Genomic DNA, 24,301 nt, shown 5'->3' with positions numbered 1-24,301 from the left:
AAAAATGATAAGGAAAATACCATTTAGTCACATGCAAAGACTGATTTTGTTACAATAGTTTTACAACATTGGGCATCTTTTGTACCTTTTTTTGATTAACTGACAAATTTATCGTCTGTTTCCTTTACTGGAATGCTATGAAAGTTGTCTGTGTGCACTCCCTATTCACATTCAGTAATGTTGTCATGTTAAATTATTATGACAGAGCACTCTTTGGAAGGCGTTCTCTCTAAGCTAATGAAGGCATTGAGCTTTGCGGTATGATCTATGCTAGTGTGGTGTTCCAGGAGTTGATGAGTGTGTGTTGTAATGTGTTGCTTCAGGGTGTGGTTGCTTGGGAAGACTCTGGGTTCTGGTTCGCACTAGTCCATCACTACCACCACCACCACCTAATATGTGCAATCACTACCACACAACTCATGAATAGCCACATTGTGTGTGTCTTTGAGCTCAGCAGATATTCAAGCTATGTACACGATAATACTTTTATTTTTCCTGTTGTTATGTTCAAAGGAATTACTGCAGTTTATTATAATGATGAAACTCTGGGTCCACGGCCAGGGGCTGTAAATTGTTGCACACATCTGCTGATGGGAAAATATGGTGTGTTCCTCTTAGCAGACCAAGGAAAGACCAAGCCTTGCCGTTTTAGAGACTGGGTATATAAATAAGGCTATATTTTTTGGTTTTCAGTGTAATGTCGATGCTTTTTTAAAAGAACTAATTCGATTACTAATTCATTTTAGTAAAAAATTAATAAATAAAAAAAATAAAATAACTAATTATCTTGTGAAGGTTACACGGAAGTTAAATACTGCAGGTCGCAACAAATTTTTCAGTATTGATTATTTTATTTGTCATCTATTCGAAAAAATGTCACAAGTCTCACATCACGAGCTCCAACACCTAGGGATGACATGTGCAGAAGCCTTGTTTTGTCCTAAAAACAGTTCTAAACAGAAAAGAATTAAACCTATATCCTGATAATTAAAGCAGTTTTTTTAAATCTGTGAAGCAGATAAGTGCAAATATTTGTTGATTGTGCCTGAAATTCACTGGGTAATTTAACTCAGACATACTTTAAGAAACTGACCATTTATAGCAGCAACGAGGAAGCGGACAGGAGAATGGATTCTCCCAAATAAATATACCTTTGAACCCTATTGTTAAATCATAAGTGGAGAGCTCCACATATAAGGAGAAGGTTGAGGTGGTGGAATGAAGTGAAGGGAAAAAAGCTTTGTCATGAAGTCATTGTGATAAGGTTATCCAAGGCTAAATTTCCTTAGGCATTAATGTGTTCAATTACTTACATCATATTTGTTTTATTGAGCAAGTCCTGTATGAAGAAGATATTTTGCCCTTGCTCATTTTGTGAGCAAGCACGTCTGTAAACCCTTAACCTTGTTGTACAGTCAGTTGTACACTCAACCAGTCAGCAAAGCCCGCATATCAGCGAAACCAGGCGCACGCTGTCTCTCCTCTCTTGCTTCTCTCCCTCTAGTCAACCCGTTGCCATGGCAGTGGCCTGCTAGAGTCGGCCCATGGTGCAGCAGCAAATTGTTCTTGTCTGACTGTGTGGCGTCATGACAACACCTAAATCAGGCCACAAAACATCAAAAGGTGTTGGCAAAAGGCTCCTCAGACTTAGTGTTGCTTTTTTAGTTTTACTTTGGAACATGTTCGTTACCACTGTAGGGATTTTATAATATTTGCATTATTTTGTAACACAGATCAGAAATTGTCTGCTTTATGAAATGATTGAGTGATCAGTTGGTGATTGCATTTGGTCTATTGGATAAAACGATTATGCTGAGAAAAAAAACATTGACGGTTAAAATTATTGCGTAACAGAATCTGGATAAATGTGGTTACGATGTTAATCCATGACCTTAAAAGCGGCTTGAGCTTCAACAACATCAGCCTCCCAGATGACATCCCTATGTCTGGAGTAATTTTCATTTTAAAAGAAGGGAAAGGTCTGCAAATTATGGTGATTTACTGGACCCCCTTTCAAGTAAAGGAGCAAAAGACTAAAGGATGCTGTTTAACCTCCTGACACCAGAGCTGTTGTTTGGGGAGCCTTTTTACTTTTTTCTAGCTATGTGTGAATTCTTTTTACATACTTTGTTACATGCATGTCCCCTCTGAGAACATGCTCACAAGGGGACATTAGGTTTATTTTACAGCATAACACAAGTAGAATGGAGTGTGTGATGCAAACAAAGCCAGGATGTAATGTCCCCATGTGTGGATGCAGGAGGTTATAATACTCTGTACATAGAGCTCTTCACATATATATGGGTCCATAGTCTGTTTATGTATCAGTGCAACCAGTATTTTTGTTACAGATCTGACTTGATCCAGATATTGAATGTCATGTAATCATCTGCCATCTGAAAAGTGGGTAATAATTGACACTAGTTGATGTTCATCCAATAAATGAAGACATTTCCTCCCAAATCTTGCTTGTTTTTCTGAGCACGCAGACTCACTGGGTGGTCCATATAGTTATGTGAGATGTGTTTGCATGTGACACGGCCACCACATGTACCCCTCTCTAGCAGCCATGAATGAAACATTGTTCATATCCTGTGGGTGGAAAGAAATAAGGAGATAATCTCACTACAGACAAACAGAGTACAGTTCAAATTCTTGTACAGTAATATTGTGGCTTAGTAAATCATCCTCTACTGGAAATTTACTTGCCTATGTCTAAACAAATTTTCTTGGCTCAACGTTGCATAGAATCATAATTGTTATTGTATTTCATCCCCTCCAACTCCACCCTCCCTCCTTTTCCCTCCACTCTGCCCATCTCTTTCTCTACAGAGCGACAGGCTTCTGATCAAAGGCGGAAGGATTGTTAATGATGATCAGTCCTTCCATGCCGATATCTACATGGAGGATGGCCTCATTAAGTAAGTATTCCACTGTCCTCTTTTCTGCTCTGCTCACACCTCTTCCCATTTTGGTTTCGTCCCTCCACTTATAGTTCACCTCATCAACTATTTTCCGTCTGGGCTATGTGGTATCTTACTTGTCCCCTTTATATTTAAATCCTTCTCTTCCTTGAAGGTGCATAGTGCTGCTGTAGAAATTCAAATATTTTACTTTTCTAAAACTCTGAAACACAGAAAATCCTAAAGTTCTTGAAGAAATTCAAAATCAAAGGGCTTCTTTTGAAATAATTATCTATACCAGGGTAAAACAGTATTAAAAAAAAATGTGAAAAGAGCACCTTGGGCCTTGAAGATTACCTTTAATATTAATGAGTTTAATCATGATTAGATTGTTAATTTTTGAATGCTATTTGATCCTAAGATAGTAGTGGTTGAAAACTGGTTGCTCCACTTGCAATGGTAGTTTTAAAGTTTAAGTGAAGAGCAGACATTACAGTCTAAGTGAACACCAGCTACATAATGAATAGCAGTCTTATAAACCCTTCCTCCAAAACACTGATGAGGAAATCTGAAACAATTTAAGAATTACGACATGAATGCAGACTGAATGAATGAAACTAACAATCTGAACTTGTTGCAGTAACAGTTAAACTGATAACAGCTGTTCTTGACCCCGTCAGACCGGGCTGGGGTAGGACAGTGGAACTGTCTCACTCGCTTTCCCCGTTGTTCTGTTGCCACTTGAATTCCCAGTTGTCCCCGTTGCCCCTAAGTGAGGCAGCTCAGAGAGAGGAGCCCACAGAAAGACTGGTGTTGCATGATAAACACCCACATGCCGGCGGCACTATTGGACTGTTGGCAAACTCACAGAGACTCTGGCTTCTGCCTGCCTGTCTAACTTGTGTCTTCTATAAAAATACTTTTTAGCAGAAGCGAATTGTTAATGTGTTGGGATGGTGACATTGTCCCGCTTCAGGCTAGGTTGACTTTGTTTCAGTTAGGTTTTTTTTCTGCTTTAGATTTATACCCATTAAACATTTTTTTTGCCTTTTGCTATGTTGTCTTCCTTTCTGGAATAATTTGGTTCCCTGAATTTGAATAATTGGCATCTCAGCTTTGATAAATAATCAAAAAGGGGAAGTAATACATATATTTTGTTTGTGTACATTTATGGACAGGTTTTTAATATAGTTACAATAACATCATCTTCACTTGACAGGCAGATTGGTGACAATCTGATTGTGCCTGGTGGTGTGAAAACCATTGAGGCCAACGGGAAGATGGTGATCCCTGGTGGTATCGACATCCACACCCACTTCCAGATGCCGTACCGTGGAACCACAACTGTGGATGACTTTGCCCAGGGATCAAAGGCCGCTCTCGCTGGTGGGACAACCATGATCGGTAAGAGCTGCAGGAAAGGTCACCCACGCAGTGAAGCTGATAATAGTAAAGCTTTTTCAGAAAAAAAGCTAAAAAAAAAAAAAAATGCAGTGAGGGGAGGGATGGCTGAACGCCAGACAGAGGAAAAGAGAAAGGGAGGCATGGGAAAAGGTTTTGGTCCCACTACGAAAGAGGACCATACAAAAGACTGAGCGTGGGGGGCGATGGCTGGTGGGGGTTATAGAGTGAAAACTACTCCCAAAGAAATAGGGCATCAGTGTCGTACTCCCATGTCTGGTTTGACTACAGTTTTTTCTTTTGTGGGTTTGTGAACTTCATGTAGGTTAGGGATGAGATGCTGTCACAGTTGGTAGATGCTGCAATTTCATTAAAACTTCTTTTGGGCTGACTGCTCCTCTGCTGCCTGTTGGCCCTGTTTTCAAACAGACAAAGCCACTAACAGGCATGCTACTGTAGTAAGCTCTATTCATGAGCTCCATTCATAGAGGGATTATATTCCAGGGGGTTAGAAAGTGGAAATGTGTACTCTGCTGTCTGCTTGTGTGTTTTTTGTTTTTTTTTATATCGTACATGTCTGTCTTAACTAGCAAATGAGGTTGTGTTGAGAGATGGTGAACAAAAAAAGTGTGGACACTGAGCGTTTGCCATTGTTTTGTGTGTGTGTGTCTGTGTGTATGTATGCGACTGCTGTTTTCAGCTATATCCTATTAACATAAGCAGATTGGGTTGTCTTTAATAAGATAAAGAAGGCAGTCAGGTGGCAAGGCAGCAGGAGGCCTTATTTTATTAGAGCTGAGTTAGATGTAGCAGGATATTTTGTGCACTGTGATCCTGTTGTGTCCACAAACAGAAACACAAACTCGTATTGTGTGCTTTTCAATCTGCACAGAAAATCATGCAAATATACACATTATGTATGTAATTATATGTGCTTGTGCTTATGCAAGCAGCATCTGTGCAAAGCATTCGTGATGCATTTAAGAACTTGCATCGAAATGTGCACCATTCTTATTAATAAAAAAATGTGATTGTGGCTACACAGCCAAATATAAAAGTAGGTAAAGTCGCTCAATTTTTGTGCAAGGACACCTGTACCCAGATAGAGATGTACAAAATGCAATGTGACATCTGACAAGGTTATTTCCCACTGGCTGAGCACTGCAGGAATTCAGACAGACAGCTGATTATGCAAGATAAACAATGCAGGGAGAAAGTAAAAGCACCAGCAGACAGATCCTGACGCTGCCCTCTCTTTGTCTCCTTACGTGTGACTATTCCCACCCCACTTGTGTCAACTCTTTGCCACTTCACCTGTCGTATCGCTTTTTGCATTCATTCCCTTCTTTCTGTCTGATAATACTTGTCTTCCTTTATTCTTCAGTGGACCATGTGATGTCAGAACCTGGTACCAGTCTGATAGAGGCCCATGACCAGTGGAGGCAGTGGGCTGATGAGAAAGCCTGCTGCGACTACTCTCTCCATGTGGACATCACCCACTGGAATGACAGCGTAAAGCAGGAGGTGGATAATCTCATCAAGGAAAAGGGTGGGTCTTGATGGCGTGCTATAAGAGCTTCATGGGGGAGGGGGGTGTAGTGCTTTGGGAAATTTTGTTTAAAAGTAGTTAAAGTAATTAAACTTTACATAAAACGTATCACATTTTATCTTTCTCTCACGTTGACTTACTGTTTTTGCAGGAGTGAACTCATTCCAGGTGTACATGGCGTACAAGGACTACTACCAGATGAGCAACAGTGAGGTAGAGCGCCTTAAATGTAGCACACACTTTAAAGACCGGGTTTTGCTGTTTTAATATCTGTGTTTACACTCTTTTTGTTCTCAGCAGTCTGCTTTCCCCGCATGCTTGATGTGCAGGGACGGGAGAAAAATCAACAGTTTTGAAAAATGCTTTGGTGTTTCTATCTTTCTAACTCAGCTCAGCGACGAGATGGTGCCTTTGAAGAGACACAGCTGCAACTTTTTAACTCTGAAAGCTATTTTAAGTTACCGAAGGCCTAATATTAGTTTTGCACTGAATTGTTGAGGACTGTTGCTTTTGTCCTCAATTCATCATACATTAGAAAAGGGCTCACTTCATGGCCTTTATTATTATTTCACCATGTCACAAACTCCCAGTTGCAGTCAATATAAAATGAGTAATTGCCAACTTCCAGTAACTTCACAGTCAACATGCAAAAAAAAAAATGGCCGTGACTTGATTCCAATGGTGACAAAGTGTCTAAAAAAAGGACTACATAATTATTGTTCACAGCCTTTGATTTATGCGTACTGTGATTTTATAAGGACTTAAAAAACTGTGGAAAGCCAGAGGGTGTGAGGCAGGACTCTGTTACTCATACAGCCGTACCTAATTTGGTTGGTCAAAGGAGCACATGTTTCAACTGAAATAATCCAGCCTGAAAAACTGATGTCATGCAGCTCTCTAAGGAACTGTGGCACAGCAACATAACAACAACTGCAGTTCATCGACATGACTCTCACCATTTCTAGAGACCACACACAATAATTGCAGCGTGTCGGAGTAGACATCATGTAAATTGTGGGCTTCTTTTAAATTGTGGCTTATGGGTGACCTCTGAGTTAAAAAGGAGTGCCCTTCCTTTGAGTAAACAGCGAGGCAGGATTTGAAATATAAAAGAAGTGCCACTGTAATTTCAATCTTTCTGTGTCTTTCTCATCCAGCTCTATGAGGTCTTTACCTTCTTGGCAGAGCGGGGAGGCATCGCTCAGGTCCACGCTGAAAATGGCGAGATCATCGCTGAGGTAACAATGGAAACGAGTGCACTAACAGACACCTTTTTTCTCCATTGCTTCCTCACTGCCTCATTTTTCTTTTTTCTGAACTTTTGTGCCCGGTCCAACTCTGTGATATGTTTTTGTTTAGTATGATTTATTTCAGTTTAGTTCACTTTTCTAGTCTTATCACAGTGCATCTCCACTACTTAGAGACTAAACACACTGTCACTGATGAGAGGGAGACTGTTTCCTGTAGGACTGTAATGTGTGGGTGTAGTTTATACAGGGCTGTGCCGTTTTGTGGACAAATGAAAGTGAATCAACCGTAATAGGTGATGGATCGAGAGGGCTGGTATTAGTCAGAGCTCCAGACCATGCCTGGATTCTGTCACTGTGTGTGTATGCGGGTGCGTCTTGGATCTGATTCATCGCAATTCCCAGCTCTCCTATCCAGTTTGCAACTTTAACTTGGAAGTCGGATTTCCATCTGTAAGACCAACATGTCTGAACACTTGATTATGTCATGTACTGTACTTTAGACCACCTAAGATAGAGGTGTCTTGTTTAGATTTGCTGCCAGAGCTGCCCCTGATTATGTTCAAGCTTTTATAACTCAAAGTTCTAGATGCACCCAAGGGGTGGGTCACATCTTTGCTTTTGCAGATGATGTGGTTCTGCTGGCTTCAACCTTAAGCATACACTGGAGATGTTTGTGGCCAAGCAAGTGCAAAGCTGCAGGGGGAGAAGCAGCAACTCTGAGCCTGAGGATATGCTTTACAACCTGATTCCCTAGTCCAGGTTGGGGCAGGGTCTTCTTCAGGGTTTTGGTCTTTTGGCTGGACCCCACTTCTCAGCTAGCTTGGGAAGCTCTCTGTTATAACAACAGCCATGGAAAAGCATAGAAACAAATGCCAAAGCACAGCTTCTCATCTTCAAATGGCCAATAAATGCCGGTTTGAGATAAACTTCCCTCTCAAAACTCATGTACTGAAAGTTCAGTTACTTTTTTCCTGAAAGGGTTTGTAACTTCCATAATTCCCATATCCTATAACTTTTCCCTGACTCTATGTTTCCTTGGAGCGAGATCAGCAATGCTAGATTTCTAAACTTTTCCAAACATATTTAGCCATAGGGCCATCTGTTGTAACAACTTCATGAGCATCTCCTGAAGGCAGCATAAGTATTAGAAATGCACCTTGAAAAACTTAGGTTGTAACTGCTTTTGCTTGCCCAATGTAGAGCTGTTTCATCCAGGCAGCCTCTTCTGTGGGAGTTTGGGGAAGGGGAACAGTCTCAGCGCAGCAATGTTGATCAGAGCCACAAATTTGTTTCGTGTAGTAACACAGCTGGGATTCCTCTCATTTGTAGACATGTCTAGATTTTCCGTGTCTGTCATCAACAGGTCCCACTCCTCGCAACAAAGTTTTTCTCCTCAGATAGCTGAGGGGAGCACTGCCCACAGGAATGCCACTAGTTTCTTCAGTTACAGTACAAGTTGTCTTGCCTTATTACTGATTTTCCACTGGTATGAGATGCTCGCTTAAAGCCTTATTTGCAGAAGCATGTCACCGTAATACATTTTGAACTCACAGACAGTCGCTCTAAATGACACTATGCAAGGAAAGGTACAAAGTAATGCGTAAGAAAACTAACCTGAAAGCAGAGTTTTTGCTTTTAGGTGATGTTCTGAAAGTGAAATTTTCCTTGCTCTGACCCGTGCGCAGACCCACATGTTAAAACTGCTGTTTGTGTACTTAACACATGCAGAACTAATCAGAAACGGTTTATCATTCGGAAGTTTGTAGACTGATGAAGACCTCCCAGAAAGTTCTACATACTGTACATTATGTCTATAAACTGAGCAGCTAACAGTTGACTTTTTGCATGTGTGTTGAACAGGAGCAGGCCCGGATGCTGCAGATGGGTATCACTGGACCAGAGGGGCATGTGCTGAGCAGGCCAGAAGAGGTCTAACATTCACACATCATACACTATATTAAATATTAGCTACTATGCATCATTTGCATGTGCAAGCATTTTGAAATGGACTCTCCTAAAAAAGTATTCAAATAAATTAGCCATGTTATAATTTATCATTTTTTTGTGCAAACAATACAAACATGGTTGTACATGTAAAGAATCACATTCTGCACAGTGACATTTTTGGACTGGTCCTCAGACACACACGTTGTTCCTGTTACACACATGTGGTTTCAGATACATTTGAGACACTGGGGGGAAAAAAGTCTCTTGTTCCATCCAGTTTTTGCTGTGAATGTTTCTTCAGCAAACAACAAAAATCAAAGCCACACTTTCAGCTCAACGACTTGTCTGGGATTTTCCATTCTGTGCTGCTGCAGAGGGTTCCTGTCCCACCAGTATCATAATGTCAAGTAGCTGAGTGGAGTCTTAAGAATCTAGAAATTGGTAACATGATTTTCTTAAGCAGGCAAAGTCAGACAAGTGTTTCGCTATTAGTGTACACTATCTTATTCAGTACTAATCCAGTGGTCATTGAAGCCAGACTGAACCTCTGGACTCAAAGGAAACAGTGTTTGCATCATATGGAGGCAGTGACGTTTCTACTTGAAACCTTTGTAGAATTTTGTATTTAAAGTTCTTGTTAGCCAACATTTACAAATATGGGGATGAAGATTTCAGAAATGCAATAATCACAATAAAACACCAGGTGCTTTTCGTTGTGGACATGTGTCTAAAATGTGTCCAATATGTTTGTTTTTAAAGCCTTCCATCTTGGAAAATCTGCAAGTACTGGGTGTTAGTCTGATCTCACTTAAGTTTCTTTTAAACATTTGTTTGCTGATCGCATTAAATCTAACTACTCAAACACAATATAACTGAAACAATCCTTGACTTGCCCAGTTTTAAAATTATAAGCTTCTCCTTGTCGTTCGGGTTCAAAATAAATTATTCAAATGATATGGCTCCAAAAATGTATAATTTGCTGCGGTCGTGATATTTGAAGTTTGTTTGACAAAATCTTAATGGGAAAAACATTCCCGAGTCAACCGCATTGTGCTCTTTCGTCTGTAGCTGGAGGCAGAGGCGGTATTTCGTGCCATCACCATCGCCAGCCAAACCAACTGTCCGCTCTACGTGACACGGGTCATGAGCAAGAGTGCTGCTGACATCATCTCACAGGCCCGGAAAAAAGGTAAAAAGCAGAATTTGTCCTGGGCCTTCATATGTTTTTTTTCTTTTTCTGTGTTTTCCAAGACTAGAAATGTACACGCTGAGTTGTCTCTGTTTGGTATAATGAAAAAAATATCCCACTCTTAGAGTAACATTCAGCTTTGTTGTTCAGGTCTTTTCTGTGGTTGAGCTGTCACACACACTTTTCCTTACAGGATAGAACAGATGTGAACCAAGAGCCTGCCTGGCGTAGATGGATTGTGAAATTAACAATTTTTGAGAATGCGATGAAAACAAGCAGAGAAGAACAATATGTGTTTGAATGTCTTTGGTGGAAAGCCAAATGAGGTTTTAACACACCAGATTGCTGACCTCAGATAGCCTTCTCTGCACTCAGGTGAATCCATTAGGAGCATTTATGAGCTTGACACGTTTGTTTGGCTCCATTCCCGAGCTGTTATATGAAAACCAGGAAATAATAATGCATGTTAGTTCAAGGGACTATGAAGAAGCATAAGAGCACACATGTGTTAGTGACAGGACTCAAACCGTGCATGAAAGAGAACAACCTCAGCTGCAACTGAGCAAGTGGAATTTGTGCATTGCCAATGCTGGCAAGGTTCCCCTGCTGGAAACTTTCACATGAATTGCCAAAGCTTTTAGCGAGACTAAACTGCTGACAAAATAAAAATAAAGGTGCACTAACGTAATTGATGATTATGCAAATGGATACCCTCACACTTGGCACTTTGGTAACATCTAACAAGTTTTGACTGATTTTCTTTTCCCAGGAAATGTTGTGTTTGGGGAGCCAATCACAGCCAGTCTGGGCACTGATGGGACACATTACTGGAGCAAGAATTGGGCCAAAGCAGCTTCTTTTGTAACATCACCTCCTCTTAGCCCCGATCCTACCACTCCAGACTATCTGAACACACTCCTGTCCAGGTACACATCCCCTTTGCAACTTCATTTTGCATGTGCAGAAACGTTGTTTTTTGTAAGTGCCATGAACACCGCTGTGTTGTAAAATGATAGCTATTAAAGTTTAGATTTTAGATTTAGATACATCCAAAGTTTGTGTTTCTTATGAAAAATCAGCAATTGTTATGCAAGAAATGGACTTCATCTGGTAAGTGAGTTACTGCTTCATGTGGAAACAGGAAACATTAGTAATGGTTTACACTGGAAGGACAAACTCTGGCACGCTGCATACTTCTTTACTTTCAGTCCCCCTTCTGTTTTGTTTTGCTTCTCCTACTGAAGTAGAAGCATATTTACTTATGTTTACAGAACTTTAATGCTGTACACAGACTTAACTGTCCTGGTGTAATACCTTCAATATGCCTCTTCTCCTCCCAGTGGAGACCTGAGTGTGACTGGCAGCGCTCATTGCACCTTCAGCGTGGCCCAGAAGGCCATTGGCAAGGATGACTTCACCCAGATCCCAGAAGGTGTCAATGGAGTGGAGGAGAGGATGGCTCTCATTTGGGACAAAGCTGTGGTGAGGACAATCACATACTGATAGAGGCGCATGGTGATGTGTGATTTTTATTTTTATCTTGATTCATTTGATTTTTACGATTTTCCCAGAGGAACATCAGCAACTTTATGTCCCTTAGCTTTGTTTTAGCAGTCACCTGTGGTGTTTCACTCGGCAGCTCCACTATGTCACTCTCTGTGCCTCTTTTACATGTCCATCCATGTCTGTTTTTCCCCTTTAAACAGCACTCTAGCCTAATTTTTTTCTCTATATCACTGTGTCCGTATAATTAACATGCAGCCTTGTTGAGCTTTGCCGTAAAGTGCATTGCTGGCTCTGAAATTTGGGTAGGCTTTTAAACATAAAACTCAATACATTTCCTCAGCACAAGTACTTAGAATCCTGGCTCACACCAAACTTGGACTGACTGTCAGTAGGCCTATTTTTAAAAGGTTGACAAAGGCTAGCTGTTTTCCCTGCTTCCACTCATCTTCTAAGAAATCCCCCATTAATGACAGCTTCATATTTTAATGCTAAATTATTGAACCGTCACTTACATATAGTATCTTATGTTGAGAGATTTAAATGTGAGAAAAATGCATCATCTGAAACTGTTTTTATGGATATTTTCACAACAAAGTTTATTCTCAAAGTTTAAAAATGTCCTCCATGCATTTACATTAATACTACAAATACACCATTCAGCCAATTGAATAATGTGTCTTCAGTAGTAGGACTACATGCTGTAGGGTGTGCTCCATAATGCTAATATATGGATAATGGACACAGTCTCAACATTTCCAGTAATATTTGCTTGTGTGTTGTGCTTGTTTTACTCTCAGACTACAGGTAAGATGGATGAGAACATGTTTGTGGGCGTCACCAGCACTAACGCAGCCAAGATCCTGAACCTGTACCCTCGTAAGGGTCGGATTGCTGTGGGCTCTGATGCCGATCTGGTCATCTGGGACACAGACGCCATTCGCACCATCACTGCCAAGACACACAACTCAGTATGTACTCAGACCAAAGTATCAGTTAAATTCAATTAGCAGGTCCTGGCTCTTTTTTTTTTTTTTTTTTTACTTTTTTTGCTTCCCTTTCTACTTGTTTTACATTTATGCTGTAAAACTATAGGCACTGTAATGCTTCACAAGTTCACACAAAAACCTTATTTGATTTAGTTGGTTAAATATAACCGCTGTGTTAAAAACCCCACCCCCCAAAACATCTGGTATTTTTTAAAATAAGAAAAAAAGAAAAATTGTGCTTTAAAGGGTGAGATGTATTTTTGGGCGGGGGGACAGACAAGTAGAATGTACGATCGGAGGTAAGTGTCTGCATCTGTCTGCAAGAGGCAAAGAAAAAGAGAGACTGAGGAAGAGAGAGGGAGAAAGGGAGACTGGGAGTAAGTTAGGGAGGGGAAAAAAAGCACATTTTTGAGCAGCTTCCAGAGAGGTCTGAGTACCTCGGAACGGAAATGAATTCTCAGTGGATCTTCACTAATTCCACTCCACACTGGGCTCACCACAAGACCAGGTCTCAATGCTGAGACTCAATACATTCAAAACTCCTTAATAATGATGAAGCAGTTATTTATTAAAAAAAAAAAAAAACATTTATGCCGTGCTTATTCAACAAAACCAGACAAACAGCAAACAAACATCTGTCAATGATGCAAATGCTGCCAAAATGTCTAGTTCAGCAGAACTAAAGTTAATCCACAGAGAATCTATGTGCTGTATAATCAAGAGGTATTTCCTTCCTCTATATCACTTTCACTTGCACAGATCCTCCAAAATACATGAATAATTGGAAAAGTGGGTTTAAAGAATGGCTCTCATTGTATGAGATTCTGTTACTGTAAACACTAATATTTCAGATGGTTTCATAAAACCTTGGAGATTTTGGACGTCTGTATACACTGCTTGTTGGCAAGCTGCACGTCTCATAAGTAGAAAGCAACTTTGGTTGAAATGTATTTTTAATTTCATGGGAAACATCTCACACAATATGCGGCCTGGACCAGAGGTGATAGTGCACTGCATTTCCTCCTGCTTCCCAATCCACTGAGTTATGTATAATATTATAGGTTAGCACTTTGGGTTTTTTTTTTCACATTAAAGAAATGTTTTGTCACATTTTCCCAAGAGAGCGGGTGGAAACGAGTGTAAAAAGGTCAGCAGACTGTAAATGAATAACCCTTTTAAATTGCACTTAAGGCCATTCGAAATTTGAGCGTCTTTGTGTGTAGTTATGAGTTCAGAGTTTGATACTGAAAGTGAAATTACATTAGAAATGTGAAACTGCATCCTGTTGTACACTCTTACAGTTTAAGCCGAGGGGCTCACACACATTGTGCTCCGCACATACACACTATGTGTACAGTACGCACGGTATATATGAGTAATGAGGTTTCTGCCATTACACAGATGTTAAAGATTCCTCTCGGGCCGCTCAGCAGCAGAGGAAGTGTCCGCACAGGAAATTACGGCTTCAGCAGCCTAGGACAAATCCTGCTTTTGCATAAACACTGTCCACGAGCAGGGAGAGTATGCATTAGCTGAAAAGCTAGTAATATCTAAATTGATCGCAGGAATGACGAATTGAAACGTGTAGATTTCAGTTTGTCTTGCTTAAAGGCTCGATGACATTTGTTTTTGTTGGAAGACAGGACTGGTGCTTTCTCCAGATGGAGGAACAAGACGTGAAACAGAGAGAAGTGGACTAATAATATGCCTTCTCTAAATGTGGAGTACATCCACCGAGGATCCATGGGTTCTTGCATAATGATGTCACCCCTTTCATTTCCTCCTAGTCGCCCTTCCAGCTGTAAAACCACAGAGGGAAACAGATGACAAGAGCACAGCAGCTCCCACTTCAAATAAATCTCTCTTAAGGAGAACCATTGCAGGCAAAACGATTGTTTTTTTCGTGCCCTGATCAATTTTTAAATGTGGGGCCTGTTTTTCTTCAGCGACATGCTTTCTTTCAGACTACAGAGAAAAAAAGCTTCCAAAACACACGTTCAAGTGCTTATTCAAAGACAACTAGTCTACTGGACATTAATATAAATAAGCACACATTTCATTACATTATATGATGTGTTTAAATCTTGGTTTCCAAAAAATAATTGTCTAAATGTAAGCTAAGTAGTCTACATTGTATCCTATTGTCTTCAAGTGTCTTGCCTAATGGGCAGCAAAATCAAACAGGAGCTGACCTGCTTACCAGCGCACTGTGTTGGGGAATGCTTTCCCTGAACTGTGTTATATCTCAGTGTGTTATCAGTAAACCCACATCTGGTTTTGATTGCTTGTTATTGTCAACATAAAATACATAGATGCGCATAAGGGTATTTGGATACATAGAGAAGAACAGGCAGCATTACTGTTGGACACTGAGAGCCCGCTCAGATTAGTCATGACATCATGTTTGGCATGCAGCGAGTCTTAGTTATGTCCTGTTCTGGCCTGAATTTGGATGGCAGTAGAAAACAGGGCCGTGTGCAGAGGAAATAAGCAACAATGGAATGAGGGGAGGGGACCATCAGAGATTACACATACATACAAAAAAAAGGAAGTTGGCACAAGGAAAAATGGAGGAGGATGAACAGCACAACATGGTTAAAAAATGCAAAGGATTACAGAAGTCAAGCAAGAGAAGGCAAGAGAGTGAAAACATTAAGAAGTGGACAACTGGAAAGAGCATTAGAAAGAAAAGTGAAAGAGCATACGGAGCCAGAAGAAGGGAAGGGCGGTGATACTACAAAGTACTACGAAGGCATCTGAGCCCAGCTGGATGAGGGCAGCTGTTTGTACATGCCAAACAGACAAGTGTGAAGAACTAGGTGATGAATGATAACGAATTCGAGAAAGAGAGTTTTAGCCTCTTCTCCTCAGTCATTGAAGAGTACATTTAGTATATAACTAATAGGAAACTTTATCTAATAAACACTAGTTTCTTTGCCGCTGCAACAATCTTTGACAATATCATATGTGTGCTTTTAGGCTGCTGAATACAATATCTTTGAGGGCATGGAGCTGCGTGGCGCCCCACAAGTGGTGATTTGCCAGGGTAAGATCGTTTTGGAAGATGGAAACCTTCACGCCACCTCCGGAGTGGGCCGCTTCATTCCCTGCTCTCCCTTCCCTGACTTTGCCTATAAGCGTATTAAAGCCAGGAAGCAGGTAGGTGCAGTTATTCTTCTTTTACAGCCCACATTTTACATGTGGTAATATAGTTAGTGTATAAAACTTGAACTGAACAACATGAACTCCGTTACAGCACTCACTGCACTGTTAGATTGCCAGAATAACAATAACATAACTAGAAAACCATAGAATACAAAGGAAATGGGGAAAAAACTCAGTCAAGGAGTTTAAGGCCTTCTAGGATGTACCTAAAGGAAAGGAGAGTCTAGGGTGAAATAGAAGCAAGGATAGTGGGGAGAAAAGAAGGCAGCCATGGAGGAGGCAATGAAGTGGGATGTGGGGGAGATATAATAACACTGACATCACCCTCCAAGGTTCAGCCACAGGGCACTGACTGTGCTTAGATGCTGTAAGGTCCATACACTGAGGGTGGTCATGGCTTTGTCGTCTCGGATTAATAAAGATACATTGACTTTGGATTTGGATAACACTTTTAGAGAGACCTACCGCACACGCTAAGAGGATTACTCATACTATTAAACTTGCATTTTAACTTTAGACTCTTGATTTTAAAAGATATTTAGGAAAGTGACTTTGATTACAGCAAGAGCCACTGAGTAGCTGAGGTTGGAGAGAACTTGATGCTTTCTTGATACATAGGGAGTTTGTTTTTATGCTAAGCTATGCATGCTTGATGCTTCATACTCAGCATACAGACATGGGAGTGGTATCAGTTGGCAGTAAGGTGTAAAACATATTGTACATATTTATTTCCTGAATAGGTGGGAAATCAAGGAGAACTTGTGAAAGTATCCGAATAGTAAAAGATATACATGTAGAAACTTAGAGAACCCAAACTAAAGGTAAATTAAATGTTAATGTGCAGTCAGGGCCAAACCCAGAAAGCTACTGTAGTTAAGTAGCACTATTTCATTAGACACCCACGCTAAAGTATTACTCATTTGTTCAAAGTGTGAGAAATGGGCCCATTTAACCATGTGATGTATAGCAGCTTATACTTAAAGCAGCCCCTGCTCACTGCTCTCTTGCCATCTTTCTTACGGCCCGAGAAATCTCATAGCCCAACAGTTTCTTAATTCACAGCTGGCTGCTGATGAAAAAATGGAGCTGTAGTAACAGTGTGCTGTTTGTCTTGGTAGCAGTTACTGTTATGCTTTTCTTCATTCACAGATGTCTCTTTTTAAGTCTTGACCGAGCTTCCAAGATTCCACTGAGTCACGCCACTGACAGACATACAGACAATGGCTTTTCACAGTCAGCTAATAGTTTCAACTTGATTTGAAAGCTTATAAACACATAACTGTATTTTGGTGACTCTTCTGTTCTATAACCTCGAGAAGGGCTTGATTGTGTGTTCGTGTTTCAGTTTCCGTGTTTCTGTGTATGTTTGTGTGGATTTATAAATCTGGAACTGACTCTTGGCAGGAAAAGATGTATATATAATTTAGACACACAAACAGTTATACAGACAGCCATGTAATGCTAAACATGTGTGAAGCTAGTTGCGTTTAACCTTTTGTTGCACAGCAAAATGCCATAATGTTTCTCCTAGTACCTGCATGTTGGTTCTGTTTCCACATGCTGCCATGCTTTATGTTTCTTTTCACCATCTCTGCTCTTTCTGTTTGTCCTGTAGCTGGCTGTTCTGAGGGCAGTGCCCAGGGGAATGTACGATGGCCCAGTTTCTGAATTCTCCATGTCCCGTGGCGGTACCCCCTCGGCCTCGGCCCGTACTTCCCCAACCAAACAGCCTGTCAGAAACCTGCACCAGTCTGGATTTAGTCTAGCAGGTAACCCTGCACCATGCGGTGAGACCACTTTCTTAATAGAACAACAATCCCTGTGTTACCCAGTCATTTCTTCCACGTATCTGTCCACATACTGTACGTACAAACATTAGAGGAGCATCCATGGTCATCAGCTAAACCACCCTCATACTCTTCTATTTTAACTCAGTTACTACTTCATTATATGAAGTCAGATAACAGTCATGTGATTCTCATCATGTCTTTGCGTTTTGTCAGTGATTTATTAAAAGTCCTTGGCTGACTGGAGAGTAACCCAATAATGTCTTATTATCTCATTTCATGCATTACAATTAGCACAGTATGGCATGCATTTGCTTGCAGTACATAATGCTGTCTGTTTGTGCATTTCATTAAGGCAGTTGCTTGAGTTCTTTTGAGCCTGATTGGAGACTCTATTAAATTAAATTTCTAACACAGTCAATAAAAGTTTTCACTTTAGTGTTGTTCGATGTAAAGTAAACATGACCCTGGATTAAGCACGCCTTTAATGTTAAAAACGTTTAAAATATGTGCAAAAGTCTTGATCCACTTTATATAACTTTATATTTTGCTCCCAAGAAACAAGACAGTTTTGTCATTTTTATTTCGAAGGTCTTTCATGGTTTTCACTCATTTCCAGTCTAGTCCTCGTACCTGACTATTTTCAGAGGAATGTTTATATGAAACCACTTAACGCTGACCTATGACTCATTCAAGCATAAAAAAGTCACCTAACTCGAGGGATGAACCTGTGTTGTGTTTGCACATAGCAGACAACTTAACAAACAGACATTTTTAAATTGTATCTTTCAGCAATTTCTTTATACGAATCTATGGATATTGGCAAAGATAACACATGTTGACATTAACATCAACTACAGTAATACAGCCTCTCTAATAGAATCCAAGCCCTCTTAATATTTTAGCAACATGAACTGTTGTAGGCTTTGCAAAGCCAGGATATGTGTTAAGATTTGTGTCTGTTTTTTATATTCTTAATTTAGTTTTTTAGTTTTGCTCCGGGTCCTTTACCTCCTGTAATTCCTCTCTATCGTTCTCTCTCTCATCCTCTTTTCTGTCTCTCTTAAAATGTGTCCGCTAAATAAAGGCAAAAAGCCAACAAATACATTTAACAAGGTAGCATAAAAGAAAATACTTTTAAAAGATTTTTAGAAAGCTGCAGGAAATGAAGTTTTCACCACATTTGAACCTACGTTTCGAGCTTTAAAAAGTACAGCATTTGCAGTCATCTGGACCTGATTTGTTAAGATACCCTATCTAATGTGAGAGCTCACAGTAACATTCACATTTGACATCTGTTAAATTTTGCTGGGCTGCTGAGTGACAGTATGATTGTGCCCATGTGTCAGGGCAGCACTAGATTAGCTTCAAGTAAACAAATGTGAGAAATGCACTTTGTCAAGCTACCAAGCAGTGACGCTTCATACTCGTGTTAAAATCCCAAGCCACTCAGTGTTTGCGCTGTTTTACAATCAAACAGAGCGACCGTAGCAGATTCTGTCCTCCCTGACTGACTAAACGTGTCCATGTGTAGCATTACATCAGTGAGAGCAACTCTGGTTAACCTGGAGACACCACAGCTGGGTTTACTGTTGTCTTTGGAAGTCGTTACAAATATATGGATCATTTTTAAAAGCTGATAACTCATTTGGATAAACAACTGTACTTAATGAAGTTTGGCATTTACTGTATTAAGCAACCTGTCTTTGCAAGTGTTTGAACTCAGAGATGAAAAAAGACAATGACCTCCACTGGAAAGAATTTCTAAATTTGAGTACATGAATTGAGAGGGGAGTAAGACTGCTGCTACTTTCCCAGGCTTTGAAATATTAACGTGTTTAAGTAAGTTTGTTGTACAAGTCTATGTGCCTTCGTGTGCATGCTCTCTCACTGAGTCTGATCTGTTATAGTTTTCCTGGGATACCGCCTGCAGAGTACATTTGCTTGTCTGGAAGAAGTTGGGAAGGATTGTTTGCTTAGACACAGTGTATCATAGTCTGACATCATTCCACTTTCCATTTATACACGCACTGATCATTTGTTAGAGCAGACAACCTGACTTTTCATTTGGAAAACACCATTCTTTATGTCAGACTTAAGCATCTTTTGTTAATGTTTCACAGTCCTCGTACAGCAGTAGGTCTACTCACATTTGCATTCCCTTGTCACCTCAGTGATACATACCATATGTCATAGATTATGATGTGTTTCAAGAAGCCCTCTAGTGTTGGGAAAGTAATAACGTGAGTTCATCATGGCAATTATTTGTGTGCCGTGATGACATGAAAGACGTCTTGTCTGACAGGATTGACAAATGCTGCTACTGGTTTCCAGTGGAGGGCAAAAGGGAATAAATCCCACCATCAGTTCTCTGATTTATTTAATCTGTCACATGTTTTCACATTACTGTAGTCCCAACATACAAGACTATCTCGGTGGTTTTGTTATGTTACTTTCATCTCAACAAAACGACACAGCATAACCTAATTTGTACAAGGGCAGAGGTGCTTCGGCTGCTTTGTATATGTGATCGAGTTACACTCATTTGATATGGTTTAACATTGTTAGAGCTTAAATTCAACCCAGTCACCCCAAGAAATTAATTTAGTTCCGTAAAGCCTAACCAATCAGATATGAAGGGGCAAAATATTAGATGATTATATATCTTTGTAACACTTTATGCTAGGGGCTTACTTTTTTTTAGAGCAGAGAACTGATTTGGGGTTCAAATGAGAGGTCTGGTGAGATCTTAATCCTGTCGTGGGATATTTTATTTTTTATTTTAATACAGTAATCATATAACTTTTATACATTCCTGAGACATCACCAATAGCATAGTATTTCATAGGATTATGACGTTGAGATTAAACAAACATATAATAGGCCAAATGCTCTAGATCTTACATGGTAAAAGAACATTTTACTCATGACTGTATGATAAATATTTACCCTATTACCTATTTTCACAGCTTTAAGAAAAATTGGGGTTTTAAAGTAAACAGTAGACTACACCAAGGCATATGTAATTCACACTTTACCATTAATTTCATGAACATGCACTTGAGAATATCAGTGCATAACTAAATGTTTAAATGTATGTTCCTCCCATATCTAAATTGCTTGCCAGTGTTTTTCATGCAAGCACAAGTAATTTATAGGAATTTGATTGGGTTTAATTAGAAATCTATGTGTTCATTTCTCAGAGAAACCCTGCAGATGTCTTCCTTTTGTACTCTTTGACTCTGCTTTTCTGCCCCCACCCCCCAACCGATATCTTTGGTCTCTTTATCTTGTCCTTTTCTCTCTTTGCAGGTCCTCCCACCCCTGATGACATCCCCATCAGGCCTGCTGGAAGGCGCATCGTAGTGCCCCCTGGTGGTCGTTCCAACATCACATCTCTCAGTTAAACAGCAGGACACGCAGAAAGAAAATGACAACAGCCAGAGTGCAGGATTGAAGAGGGGAGGGGGGAGGAGATGCAGAGGACCACGATTATTTCAAAGTTACAAAAACAAACAAAAGAAAAAAGCAAAACACTGAATCCTCATGCCTTACCTGTCACAATGCTACTATGCTCATATGAGAAAAGTATCCCTTTTCCTCTGGAATGTGAACCAGCATCAAGTATATAGATGGTTGTGTTTTGGGAATTTTTTTTTTTTTTTTACTGAAAGTGTGAAATTTCCACCAAATTCACATGACTGATCTAAGTCTCATTACTCATCTATATGGAATAGTTATCTGGTACTTTGGCAATGTGAAAACATCAGGAAAACTCAGTATAATCACACAAAAACAAAACAAAAAAACAAACCCTGTTCGCAAAGGAAAATGGATACCACATGTCTCAGAATGACGCTATCGTTCGTTCATCCTGTTCGGCTTTCAATGTCACCCCTTTTCAGTAGCCTGCTTGCTCCATAGTCAGCAAAACATAACACTAGATTCCACAGTAGCCATGTATTATCTTGCAGTACGTTTGGTTAGCTCTAGGTGGCATTGTACATATGGTAGATGTGATGTAGCTTTGTGGATGATGTTGTTGCAGCTTGTTTGGGTTTCCTGGACCAAGTAAAAGGTAGTTATCGAATCTGAGGGCAGGAGTGCTGTCGGGCATGGAGCTGCATGGGCCGCATTAATATGGGTGACGTGATCCATGATACTGCTGCACTCCTCCTCTTTGCTTTTTGGTGACTACCATCCCCATGATGTACTGTACTGATTATTGATGTTTTAAAAAAAAAAGGAATATGGACAAATCTGCTTGGGAAAGATTATGTGAAAACAAAAGAATAGAAAGAAGAATTATTAGAAACATTTTTTTTCCATATTTTTTTCTTAATCCCAAAAAAAGGTTTATATGAGTTTTTGTTTCCTGCATTCCATCGTCACTAGAAAAAAAGAGCTTTGCGAGAAACCGTCCTTTGCATTTGCTTCTAACTTACTGGCTGTTTCTGCAATCCTGAATCATCTCGAAAAGGATACAGGGAGGGGAAAAAAAGATTATGAAAGGATGATCACACAAATTAAAAATAAATGTAACTGTCCCTTGTAACTACGACTTTAACTGAAGAGCTTTGCAACTGAGAGCAACAAAAAAGACTGATGCAATGAATTGATGAAGTATAACAAACCTGCTTTATGATAACACTTTAGCTCTGGCTTTATTTTTTCATTCAAGACTAGGACAAGGGGAAGCCCGTCATTCCCTTGTCATCACAGCATAGCCCTCTGATGCAGCACATTTAACATCAGCACGAATATAACTGAGCCCAGTTCAGTTTACCTAAATACTCTGGATGTGATTGTGTTGGGGGGCATTTGGTTTTTTTCATGTCTTTGCTGTTTCTTGATAAGGCAGAGGATTGCAGTGCAGTAAGGTAAGCTTTGTATTCTGTTGTCAGCCCATTGTGGGGGGAGAGGGGAAGACGATTGTGTTTTTTTTAATCTGGCAGGTGGTTTGTTGTATTTATGTTACTTTGACAACCTTTGTTACTGTTTTTATGTTGTTTCTTTTTTACTGTTGTATCGAAACCCAGAGATGGCAGGTCAAAAATACAGTGTGCTTTGGACGTATGATTTGTTTCCAGAATAAACATGAGTTGCAACTTGTTGGCTGACTTGTTTTATTTTATAATATTAATTATTTAACATCAAGATGTATGGAAATATTTAATAGAGTAGTTTGAGTGTGTAAAGCAAGGCTTAAAGACAGTTTTTTTTACAACCCTGTTTCCAAAAAAGTTGGCATTTTGCATAAAATGTAAATTAAAAAATAAGAAACAATCATTTGAAGCAGATATATAATTGAAAATATTACAACAAATGCACTGGCAGCAGATGAAAGTTGTACGCTACACTATAAAAATGATCTACTTTGATTAACTTTGCTTCTTTCACTTCACATCTGTTTTGCATCCATAATTACTTTTTAATTCTGGATGTTGTTTGGACAAATGTTCTGGCACCATCATGGTATATGCACTTCGCATGTTAGGTCATTCCTATGTATTGTGTGAAAAATTGCCATGACTCACTTCCCAATAAATAGTGATTAGAGCCCTGCAGCACTATACCTCTGCATAAACATCTTTATGTGGCCACAGTTTCTGCTTTATTGGCCTGCATATCTCCGGGGATGATTGAAGAACTTCTGACATCTCTAAACATGTGCAAGATCTACAGTGCTGTGCTAAAGTAAGTTAGTAGTAGATTAAGATAACCTGAGTAAATACAAAACCTATTTTGAAATCTGATTTTGTTTATTAAGCAAAAAGAGCCTCATCTGCCTCTGTTAGGCTCAGTGTTCAGGATTTAGCAAAAATGGTCAGCACTCTAATAATACAGAAGCACTTCCAGGAAGGTTCATGGTTTAAAACATTTATTCTAAGAGCAAAGTTTATTAGTGTCAGATGCCTGTTATCTAGGTTTGTGTCAGAAGTGTCAGAACTGTGTCTGCTTTTGTCTTAACTAACTATTTGCATGTGTCATGTATTTGCTCATTATGGAAAACTCAGCCTCCTGCAGCTACTGGTATGGAAACATAGCTGTGGCACAGTTTGTGCAGGATTTCAGTGTTTCTCTATCCTGAAATCCTAAAAGGTTTTCCACTGCCTTGGAAATGTGAAGCAGCTTATTATGCATTATACATCTTATTACTGTCAACAATAGAATTAGCATAATCATTGCAGTAAAGCTTCAGCAAACATACTGTCTGCGCTGCAGCGAGGAAGGGACTGTAACAATGACAGTGTGCATATCCATTAGTACAGCAGTACAGAAAGGTGTACCACTCACACCTCGAGTGAAATTTAATCATAGTTAAGTCTCAGGTTAAGAAAATAACATAATAAAATTACATGTGCTTCCACAACAGAGAAAAAAAGAATGAAATCTGACTACTTTGGCTGGACAAAGTGTCCATAGTCTCTCATAGTTCTTTCATAGCGGGGGGCTACATACACATGCCCTCAGTTTTATGGTCCAGCAGTAAAACTTCTGCGAGGTCCTTCTTGGATTGTTAGGTAGTGAGTAAATGTCTCATGACATCACTGTAATGATGGGGAAAAGCAGACGGAGCAATGAGTCTGCAACCGCAATCTAAACAGAAGCGTGCGT

At 39.8% G+C, this 24,301-nt stretch overlaps 1 protein-coding gene across 4 annotated transcripts in view; it reads left to right on the top strand.

Moving 5' to 3' along the window:
• Positions 1-22,795, top strand: part of dpysl3 (dihydropyrimidinase like 3) — a 40,806-nt gene extending 18,011 nt beyond the window's left edge. For 2 of the 4 annotated variants that reach the window (XM_085173947.1, XM_085173949.1), the window contains exons 2-14: positions 2,833-2,921; positions 4,123-4,307; positions 5,689-5,853; positions 6,005-6,066; positions 7,011-7,091; positions 8,964-9,032; positions 10,119-10,239; positions 11,009-11,165; positions 11,580-11,721; positions 12,543-12,713; positions 15,711-15,890; positions 17,512-17,665; positions 20,996-22,795. In XM_085173947.1, the coding sequence (XP_085030073.1) occupies positions 2,833-2,921; positions 4,123-4,307; positions 5,689-5,853; positions 6,005-6,066; positions 7,011-7,091; positions 8,964-9,032; positions 10,119-10,239; positions 11,009-11,165; positions 11,580-11,721; positions 12,543-12,713; positions 15,711-15,890; positions 17,512-17,665; positions 20,996-21,090 (1,671 nt within the window). In that variant the 3' untranslated portion in view covers positions 21,091-22,795. Of the gene's footprint in view, positions 1-2,832; positions 2,922-4,122; positions 4,308-5,688; positions 5,854-6,004; positions 6,067-7,010; positions 7,092-8,963; positions 9,033-10,118; positions 10,240-11,008; positions 11,166-11,579; positions 11,722-12,542; positions 12,714-15,710; positions 15,891-17,511; positions 17,684-20,995 lie in introns of all 4 variants that reach the window. The other 2 variants (XM_085173946.1, XM_085173948.1) reach the window with 1 other exon arrangement.
• Positions 22,796-24,301: the final 1,506 nt, after the last annotated feature.

Source organism: Neolamprologus multifasciatus, chromosome 10 (genome assembly GCF_963576455.1).
Source record: "Neolamprologus multifasciatus chromosome 10, fNeoMul1.2, whole genome shotgun sequence".
Lineage (NCBI taxonomy): Eukaryota > Metazoa > Chordata > Actinopteri > Cichliformes > Cichlidae > Neolamprologus > Neolamprologus multifasciatus.
The sequence above is the reverse complement of the archived record's forward strand: the minus strand, read 5'-3'. Positions and strand labels throughout refer to the sequence as shown.